At 39.5% G+C, this 10,620-nt stretch overlaps 1 protein-coding gene across 7 annotated transcripts in view; it reads right to left on the reverse strand.

Annotated features, from left to right (window-relative positions):
* Positions 1-10,240, reverse strand: part of LOC143644309 (interstitial collagenase-like) — a 60,777-nt gene extending 50,537 nt beyond the window's left edge. For 2 of the 7 annotated variants that reach the window (XM_077113129.1, XM_077113130.1), the window contains exon 1: positions 10,033-10,179. Coding sequence is in view for 3 of the 7 variants with exons in the window: in XM_077113127.1 (XP_076969242.1) it covers positions 3,200-3,220 (21 nt within the window). In the remaining 4 variants the exon portion in view is untranslated. Of the gene's footprint in view, positions 1-3,199; positions 3,301-10,032 lie in introns of all 7 variants that reach the window. The other 5 variants (XM_077113127.1, XM_077113125.1, XM_077113126.1 and 2 more) reach the window with 5 other exon arrangements.
* Positions 10,241-10,620: the final 380 nt, after the last annotated feature.

Here is a 10,620-nt window from a genome sequence, read left to right on the forward strand (position 1 = left end):
TCTGTTAAATTACCTTGGTTTAATCTAAATAATTATTCTGCTGAAATTTATACCAATGCTACAAATAAAATCTTGTGACACAGAATGGGAATGGCAGCCCCATCTCCTTTTGTTAAATTAGATCCTCAGCAGACAGCAATTTGGAAACTGGCCATGAGTTATCTCCTATTCATATTTAAAATATATATATATACATATTTTCAGAACTTTACAACTGAAAATTCTTGTTAAAGACTATATATTGATGTTTTAAATATGCATTAACTAAAGTATTCTAAGTATTTAATACTATTCTAACAAATTTAACTTTGATGGTAATTATATGTGGTAAAATATTGCCAAAAATAATGACTTAAGTATGAAAATATGAAAGATGTATTTTTATTAATAGGAAAACAGAATAGTTTTATCCTAAAATGAATAGCTGTTACAAAATGAGAAAAATATAGAACAAAGCCTGAACTAATACAATAATTGTTAAGCGTATGTAAAAATGGAAATTATGGTTAAAATCAAAAAAGATTTAATGAGTCTAAAATGACAGCATTTTCTTGGACTCTTAGCCTGTTCTAAGGAAAAGATATAAAAAATTTTTTTCTAAATAATTAGTGTAAAAAACAAAGAGTCTGTGTTTTATCAAAATAACTTATGTTAACTTTTATCTGTATAAAAAATACTGATTTTCTCCTGGGTATCATTATACTGGCAAAAAACTTTCATTTCTTGCCCCAAACCGGGTGGCTTAATCTATTAGTCTAAATAATATTACTGTAAATGAATCTATTACTGGCTAACTAATATTCAGATCATATAAATACCTAAATTCCTTTAAGCCAAAATATTTTAATGCTTTGTCCAGTGTTTGTATAAACTACATATGTATAAACTAAATTTATCCCCAAATAACCGTGGCTTATATTGGGAGCAGATCAGAATTGAGGGCCGAATGCAAGGAAAAAATATACTTGTGGAGTCTGTTTTGTTCACCTGATGCTGCCATTCCATGCAACTGATGTTGCTATCACATGACCTTGATAAGAAATAGTTAAAATGTGCACTCTAGCTGGGAGGACTGGCTATCCTCCCAGAAGGAAGTGTACTTTAATAAAGATATCTAAGTCCCAGGAAGCTCCTCTTGGGCCCTAGCCAGTTCCCAGGGGACCCAACTGGGTCCGGTCATGTAAGCAAATTGGAATTTGACCAGTATTGTAGGAAAATTTCATAAAAACTGCACGCAATAAATTTAAAATTAGCAAAAATGCACAACCAAATATAAAGAATCCTCATCCCTGCATCCATTTTCACTCAATCCAATGAATTCTTTTTACAAAATCTGGTCATTTACTATGGGTACATGTCACTATTAACACTCTGCTTTCATTTTTGCTACCTGTCACTTAAGGCATTGTAAGGAGATTCTGATTTATTAATCAAAAGGCAGTTAAAGCTGTGGTTGAACAAGAATTACAGTTAATCAAACAATGCATTCAAGAAGGACAGCTTGTTCAAATAGATCTAGAAAAGCCTGTTGATTTTATTATTTTCTTTACCTTGCAATCTCCCACAAGCCTATTTTGGCAAGAGGGTATTTTAGAATGGGTCTTTTTACCAAATGATCGACAAAAATGTTTAAATACATATCAGCAAAAGATCATCTCTTTAGTAGCCAAAGGTCTTCAAAGATATTATCAACTAGGTCACAATCCTAATTGTGTAGTATGTGATCTCACAAAGGAAGAGAGAGGTTCAAAGTCTATTTATTTTCAACATCTCTTGTCAAATAGCATTAAGTGATTTTAAAGGACAAATTAATAATCCTTTGCTATGTTAAAACTTTAACAATTTTTTGAAAAAAGAACGCAATGGATTTAGTCTAAAATAGTTTGGGCTTCCCCGCTAGATATTACTGTCTTTACTGATGATAATATTAATGGGCAGGCTGCATATGTCACCCCAATGGAAAATAATTTAGAAAACACCTTATACCTCAGCCCAGTGCACTGAATTAGCTGTAATTCAAGTATTGCAAAATTTTCCGCAATCTCTTAATATTGTTTAAGTCTGCCAAACAGTTACTCACATTGAGACAGCTTTGCTTAAAAGAAATAAATTGTCCTGAATATTTTTACTTTTACAAACATTAGTCAGAAGTTGAATCAATCCTCTTTTTATCATGCATATAAAGAGCTAATACCAATCTTCCAGGTCCTTTGTCATTACAAAATCAGCAAGCAGATACTCTTTTGGTGGTAATTCAAGATCTAGCAACATTTCACAAACTGACTCATATTAATAGCAAAGGGCTGTGAAAGAAATTTCCATCTTTATCTAAACAACAAACGCAGGTCATTGTTAGGACTTGTCAAACCTGTGGACCTTTAAATGCACTCCCATTTGCATCAGGGGTTAATCCTCAAGGTTAAAAGGCAAATGAATTGTGGCAAATGGATGTTACTCATGTTTCACATTCTGGTAAAATGCAATATGTACTGTTATCATAGACACCTGTTCTCATTCCATCTGGGCTACCGCACAATCTGAGAATGTTTCTGCCATGTTCAATCACATTTACTTAACGCTTTTGCTGTTATGGGATGCCCGCTAGCTAGCAAAATGGACAATGGTCCTGCTGATACAGGAAAGCAATTTTGTAAATTTTATACTACTTTTCCTATTACTCATATCACAAAAATTCCACATAATCCCTCTGGGCAATGAATTATTGAATGAACAAACTGGACGCTAAAGTCTATGCTCATAAAACAAAAAAGGGGGAGATCAGGAGGATGGTGTTATGAAAATAAGTACACCAAAAGATCAATTAGCAAAACTACTGTTTACTTTAAATTTTTTAAACATTTATGATAATTAATCACAGACTCCTGCAGGACAACATTTTAGTAATTTGGAAAAGAAAAATAACACCACCCAAACAGAACTGCAGCTGTAGCCAATCTATTGTAAAGATGTTCAAGATGTTATGAAAACCAGGCATGAAAAAGGTGTGGGGTAGAGGATTTGCTCTTGTCATTGCAGATGATGGAACCTCAGTTTGGATTCCCTCAAAGAGAATAAAACCCAGAAATATCGACCCAGATGAAAATAACTAAATGGGTTATGTATATTATATGACATACAACTTTAATTGCTGAAGGACAGGGACATAATCATACTTATTGGGTTTATATTCCTAACCCACCTTTGCTGTAGGCCCTAACATGTTCAGATCCAACTTTACCAAAATATCTGAATACTAGTTTAGGATTCCCAGGTCCAGTAGATTCTAGACTTCCAAAACTACTAAAAGAAGAAGAAAAATGGTATCAGATTTAACTTTTCCATTTTTAGAAAGATCCATATGCATAACTCTATGTAATCAAATGATATTTGCCTGTTAGATGGGAAAGAAAGTTGGAATAGATGGCAGTTATGTCATATGGATCGAGCAGTTATCATAATTAATGATTCCTATGGAATTTTAAGAGATGCAGCCCCTATGGGGTCTCCCATCTTTAACTTGAAGATAACTAAGATTGTATGGACAGGCAAGCTAAATCAGAGTTTATTACATAGAGGATGATTTGTGCCAAAATTTGGGATGATAAATACATTATTCAGAGAAATTTATGTGAAATTTTCCTAGGACTGGGACCAATTTTTGTAGCGAATTCTAGTAACTACAACTTCTCTTTAAATAGCACCCATAAACACTATATGCATATAGGAAATCAAACTTTTAATTGTGAGAATTATTCTCTATTCACTTGTATCCAAGCATTTATGTTGCAGGAAAATGGGACGATTGTAGCAGCAAGGAGAAGAAGGGGTATTTGGCTGCTGGTGCAGATGTCAAGATCCTGGCAATCCTCTCCAGAAACACAAGTCCTGATCCATTTGGCAAAAGAATATCTGAAAGGACTAAGAGACTAATTGGACTCATTATTATAGCTGTCATAAGAATCATTGGAATTATCACAGTGGCTGCGGTCACTGGAACTGCATTGTTAAGTTTGGGGCTATTTATACTTTTTCTCTTCCTCCTCAGCTGTGTTTAACAACAAATAATCAAAGTCAGTAAGCTTGACTGGTAGCCAATGACAGGAAACACCCTTCCTTCAGAGCTTAAGGGCAACCTAAGCCAGGCACAGTCACTAAGCAAAGCTGTGCTAACCATGTGATTCTTGCAAAAACTCTTGGCTCCCTTCTGAATCAAAGTCAGAGAGCTTGACTGGTAGCCAATGACAGGTAAGACCCTTCCTTCAGAGCCTAAGGGCAACCTAAGACAGGCACAGTCACCTCACCTTATAAAATAAAAAGGGAGAGATGTAGTAGATAGGATTAACATAAGATCTGCGGAACTACTTGGGAGTAGATGGCATTAGGGTGGTGGCAGCAGTAAGCTGCTTTATGTTATCTGATTTATGTAAGACAGCCTAGGAGGAAGAGAACACTTATTTACCCCAAATGGTTATTTTAAGGATGAAGGAAGAACACTGAAAGATAGGAACACTGTTCCCTCAGGAAATGCATGCATGCCTATTGTCACCCTGCAGTATATAACCAGGATCTGGTTAAGAATAAAATTGTCTGATGTCTGTTGTCTCTTCAAGTTAAGGTTCAGACACCCTGAACCTGTCTGTGTCTGTCTTTTTCTTTCTTTCTTTCTTTCTTTCTTTCTTTCTTTCTTTCTTTCTTTCTTTCTTTCTTTCTTTCTTTCTTCTTCTTCTTTCTTCTTTCTTTTTCTTCTTCCTTTTCTTCCTTCCTTCCTTCCTTCCTTCCTTCCTTCCTTCCTTCCTTCTTTCTTTCTTTCTTTCTTTCTTCTCTCTCTTTCTCTCTTTCTCTCTCTCTCTATCACTCTCTTTCTCTCCCTCCCTTCCACCCTCCCTCCCTCCCTCCCTGCCTCCCTCCCTCTCTCTCTCTCTCTCTCCCTCTCTTTCTCCCTTGTCATTCCTTAATATCCTTCAAGCTTCATTTCATAGGAAGCAACACTGCCCCTTCCATGAAGGGAGTGGTCCAATGTAATCAACCTGCCACTATATAGCTGGCTGGTCACCTCAAGGAATGGTGACATATTGGGGATAAGTGTGGGTCTCTGCTGCTGGCAGACTGGGCACTCTGCAGTGGCTGTAGCCAAGTCAGCCTGGGTGAGTGGTAGTCTGTGTTGCTGAGCCCATGCATAATCACCATCTATACCACCATGACCACTCTGTTCATGAACCCATTGGGCAATGAAAGGAGTTGCTGGGGAAAGAGGCTGACTGGTATCCACAGAACGGGTTATCTTATCCACTTGATTATTAAAACATTCCTCTGCTGAAGACATCCTCTTGTGCACATTCACATGGGACACAAATATCTTCATGTTTTTTGCCCACTCAGAAAGGTCTATGCACATACTACTTCCCCAAACCTCTTTGTCACGAATTTTCCAATTAGGGTGTTTCCAAGTCCTTGACCATACAGCCAAACCATTAGCAACAGCCCATGAGTCAGTATACAAACACACTGCTGGTCAGTTCTCCTTCCAAGAAAGTGAACAACCAGGTGGACTGCTCAAAGTTCTGTCCACTGGGAGGATTTTCCCTCACCACTGTCTTTCAAAGACACCCCAGAAGAGGTTGTAGTGCTGCAGCTGTCCACTTTTGGGTGGTACCTGCATGTCATGCTAAACCATCTGTAAACCAGGCCCAGATTTACTTTTCCTCAGTCAATTCATTGTAAGGAACTCCCCAAGAGGCCATAGCTCTGGTCTGGGAAAGAGAAGGTAATGTAGCAGGAGTGGAGACCATGGGCCACTTCTTCATTAACTTATTAGTGCCTTCAGAACCTGCTCTGGCCCTATCTCGTATATACCATTTCCATTTTACAATAGAGTGCTACTGTGCATGCCCAACTTTAGGCTTGGTGGGTTAGACAACACCTAGTTCATGATAGGCAACTCAGGTCTCATGGTAACTTGGTGGCCCATGGTTAAGCATTCATTCTCTACTAAGGCCCAGTAGCAGGCCAAAATCTGTTTCACAAAAGGAAAACAGTTATCTGCGACAGATGGTAAGGCTTGGTTCCAAAATCTAAGGGTCTGCATCGTGATTCTCCTATAAGGGCTTGCCAAAGGCTCCAAACAGCATCTTTGTTTGCCACTGACATTTCCAGCACCATTGGATCTGATGGATTATATGGCCCAAGTGGCAGAACAGCTTGTACAGCAGCCTGGACCTGTCTCAGGGCCTCCTCTTGTTTAGGTCCCCACTCAAAATTGGCAGCTTTTTTGGTCACTCAATAAATGGATCAGAGTAGCACACCCAAATGAGGAATGTGTTGCTGTCAAAATCCAAAGAGACCAACTAGGCATTGTGCCTCTTTTTTGGTTGCAGGAAGGGCCAGATGCAGCCACTTGTCCTTCACTTTAGAAGGGATATTTTGACATGCCCAACACCACCAGACACCTAGAAATTTCACTGAGGTGGAAGTCCCCTGTATTTTTGTTGGATTTATCTCTGATCCTCTGACACACAAATGCCTTACAAGTAAGTCTAGAGTAGTTTCTACTTCTTGCTCACTAGGTCCAATAAGCATGATATCATCAATATAATGGACCAGTATGATGTCTTTTGGGAGGGAGAAATGATCAAGTTCCCTGTGGACAAGATTATGACATGGGGCTGGTGAGTTGATACACCCCAGAGGTAGGACAGTGAAAGTATATTGCTGACCTTGCCAGCTGAAAGCAAACTGTTTCTGGTGGTTCTTACTAATAGCTTTTGAGAAAAAAGCATTTATTTGCCAGATCAACAGTTGCATACCAGGTACCAGGGGATGTACTGATTTGCTCAAGCAATGGTACCACATCTGGAACAGCAGCTGCAATTGGTGTTACCACCTGGTTGAGCTTATGATAACCCACTGCCATCCTCTTAAGACCCATCTGCTTTCTGCACAGGCCAAATAGGAGAGTTGAATGGGGATGTGGTGGGAATCACCACCACTGCATCCTTCAAGTCCTTAAGAGTGGCAGTAATCTCTGCAATCCCTCCAGGAATCCGGTATTGCTTCTGATTTACTATTTTGCTCAGTTGGGGCAGTTTTCGTGGTTTCCACTTGGCCTTTCCCACCATAATAGTCCTCACTGCACAAGTTAGAGAGCCAATGTGGAGATTCTGCCAGTTGCTCAGTATGTCTATTCCAATTATAATTCTGGAACTGGGAAAATAACTACAGAATGGGTCTGAGGCCCCACTTGACCCACTGTGAGACAGACATGAGTTAAAACTCCATGGATCACCTGGCCTCCATAAGCCCCCACTCTGACATGGACCAGAGTGACATTTTGGGTCCCCTGAAATTAATGTCACTTCTGAACCAGTGTCTAATAATCCCCCCAATATCTGATCATTTTCTTTTCCCCAATGCATGGTTACCCTTATAAAAGGCCATCAGTCTCCTTTGGGAAGGCTTGGAGGAAGATTAACAGTATAAATTTGTGGCAGTGTAACAGGATTCTCCCCCAAAGGGACCAGGCCTCCCCTTCATTCAAGGGGCTCTGGGTTTGTAAACTGGAATTAATTAAGGGAATGTGACTCTGTGTTTTTGTAATTCAGGTTAGACTTCTGTTCATTTGACCTAGAACTCTGTGCTGGTTTGAAAGGAAGCATGCCCCCTAAGAAAAGCCATGTTTTAATATAAATCCCAGTTCATAAAGGTAGAATAATCCTTATTCAGTACTGTATATTTGAAACTGTAATGAGATCATCTCCCTGGTTGATGTGATTTAGTTAAGAATGGTTGTTAAACTGGATTATGGGATGACATGTCTCCACCCATTTGAGTGGGTCTTGATTAGTTTCTGAAGTCCTATAAAAGAGGAAACATTTTGGAGATTCAGAGAGAGAGCAGAGAATGCTGCAGCACCACGAAGCAAAGAGTCCACCAGCCAGCGACCTTTGGAGATGAAGAAAGAAAATGCCTCCCGGGGAGCTTCATGAAACAGGAAGCCAGGAGACAAAGCTAGCAGATGACACTGTATTTGCCATGTGCCCTTCCAGCCAAGAGAGAAGCCCTGACTGTTTTCACCATGTGCCATCTCACTTGAGAGAGAGACCCTGAACTTCATTGGCCTTCTTGAACCAAGGTATCTTTCCCTGGATGCCTTTCATTGGACATTTCTATAGACTTGTTTTAATTGGGACATTTTCTTGGCCTTAGATCTGTAAACTTGCAACTCATTAATTTCTCCCTTTTAAAAGCCATTCCATTTCTGGTATATTGCATTCCAGCAGCTAGCAAACTAGAACAAACTCTTTTCTTTATACAGCTTAAAAAAGAATTTAGTAGACTGCCCTTTATTGTATTTCTAGGTACCCCATGATTTACTAGCCAATGCCACAAATCTCTGCAAGTCATACAATTTGATGCCTGTTTTGAGTTTGCTGTCTATTATAATAGTCATGTCTACCCTGTCTTTGGCAAGTAAGTGCTGCCACCTGGCTTCTGCCAATTCGAGATCTGGTCACCCCCACTGTGTTTAAGGATTTCAGCTCAGTGACAGAAGTTCCTGCAATAATATCTGACCTACAGAGAAATACAACTACAGAGCTTTTCAGCGATGATGGTGCTAATCTCACAAATTTATTTCTCACTGTTCTGGTAAAAGGTGCATCCTCCAGACTTTCCTGGGGTGTAAGAGCAGACTTTCCATGATAAATCCACTCTAACATTTCAATCTCTCTAAGTCTCTGGATCCCTTCATCTACATTATACCAGGGCAGTTCTGGCATTTCAACCTCAGGTAATGTCATTCGCCTTTCAATCCATATTTCAATTACCATCCAAGCAAACTATTAATACCTTTTCTTATTGCTTGAGCTATAACATTGAATGCAGAATCTCTGCTTAGTGGGCCCACAACAATAAATTCAGTCTGATCCAGCCTAATATTCATCCCACCATTATCCCACATGCTTAAAATCCATTGCCACATGTATTCTCCTGATTTCTGTCTATATAAATTGGAAAACTCACACTGTTCCTTTGGAGTATAATGTACTCCTCATGTGTGATACTTTGTACCTCACCTTTAGGTGCCTGTTGGGACTTTAGCTATAGGTCTGGAAGAAATGAGGGGTGGTGGGGGTGGGTCATGAAAAGAATTAGAAATATCTTCCAAACCATTTGCTTCAGGGCATTCATTTCCAGTTTCATCTGGTGGAACAGGATTAATTACTCTAGGGCTAATCCCTTCAGGAGGAGGTTGGGTGGCCAACTCCTCAAGGCAGACTGGAGGTGGGGCAGCTATGTCCTCAGGGCAGACTATTTCAGAGTTATCTAGAGAAGACTCAGCATGACCTAGGGTTTCAACCTCACCCCCAACATCATTATCAATCCATATGTCACCATCCCATTTTTCAAGGTCTCACTCCTTTCCAATCAATGCCCTCACTTCAACACAGATACCATGCAAGATTGAATTTTCAGTTTATGTTGTAAAGTTGCTTCTCTAATAAAAAAGATTCTGAGTCTGATTTTCAGAGATCTCAAGTCTACGGCTGCAGGAAATAAGATCTTCCTTCAGGATATTCATGGAAACTTCTACATCTATCAAATGGCACTTAAGCTTCTTGTTTGAAGACTTAAGTCCATTCCTCTCATTCCTTAATGTATCCAGTGTAGCTAACAACAACCAGCCAACATCTCTATTCTTCTTATTTCCACAAAACTCCATAAAGATGTCAAAACATTATCCCCCAGAACCTGGCTTTGTACAAGGGAAGAATTAAGAGAATGGAATGGTGATATTTTGACTATCTCTTTTGCAAACTCACTCCATGGATTGGGAGTGTCATTCTGATTATGGGAATCAGAGTCCTTAGTGCCTTTGAGTCCAGTCAGAGTAGAAAATCATTCATAAAAACCCATTTTTAAGATTCTGTTTCTTAAGAACCACTCTTGGTACCAAGTTGTATTAGTTAGGGTTCTCTAGAGAAACAGAATCAACAGGAAACAGTCACAAATGTAAAATTTATAAAAGTATCTCACATGACCATGGGAGTGCAGAGCCCAAAATCTGCAGGGCAGGCTGTGAAACCGATGATTCCAATGGAGGGTCTGGACAAACTCCACAGAAGAGGCTCACCAGCAGAAGCAGGAAGAGAGCCTATCTCTTCTGAATCCTCCTTAAAAGGCTTCCAGTTTTCAGACTGAGCAATCCCTCATTGCAGGAGACACTCCCCTTGGCTGATTACAAATTCAATCAGCTGTGGATGCAACTAACGTGATCATGATCTAATTCTATGAAATGTCCTCATTGCAACAGACAGGCCAGCACTTGCCCAACCAGAAAAACAGGTACTACCCCTTGGCCAAGCTGACACATGACAGTGCCCAAAACTGCTCCACTCACCAGAGATCACTGGCAGCTTTAGCAGTTCATCTCTGTAAATGATATCTCTTGGCCTTTGGACTTTCCCTCACCCTAAAACAATGGGCTGGTGCAGGGTAGTCCTGATGGTCCAGATAAGTCAACATTTTCAGGGCACCTCTCAAGTAATAAGGGAAAGGGGCATTTGAAATTGTCCCTAGGATATGACAATTCTGAGGTATGTTCTGCATGGCTTTAGGAACATC

Source organism: Tamandua tetradactyla, chromosome 8, assembly GCF_023851605.1.
Source record: "Tamandua tetradactyla isolate mTamTet1 chromosome 8, mTamTet1.pri, whole genome shotgun sequence".
Taxonomy (NCBI): Eukaryota; Metazoa; Chordata; class Mammalia; order Pilosa; family Myrmecophagidae; genus Tamandua; species Tamandua tetradactyla.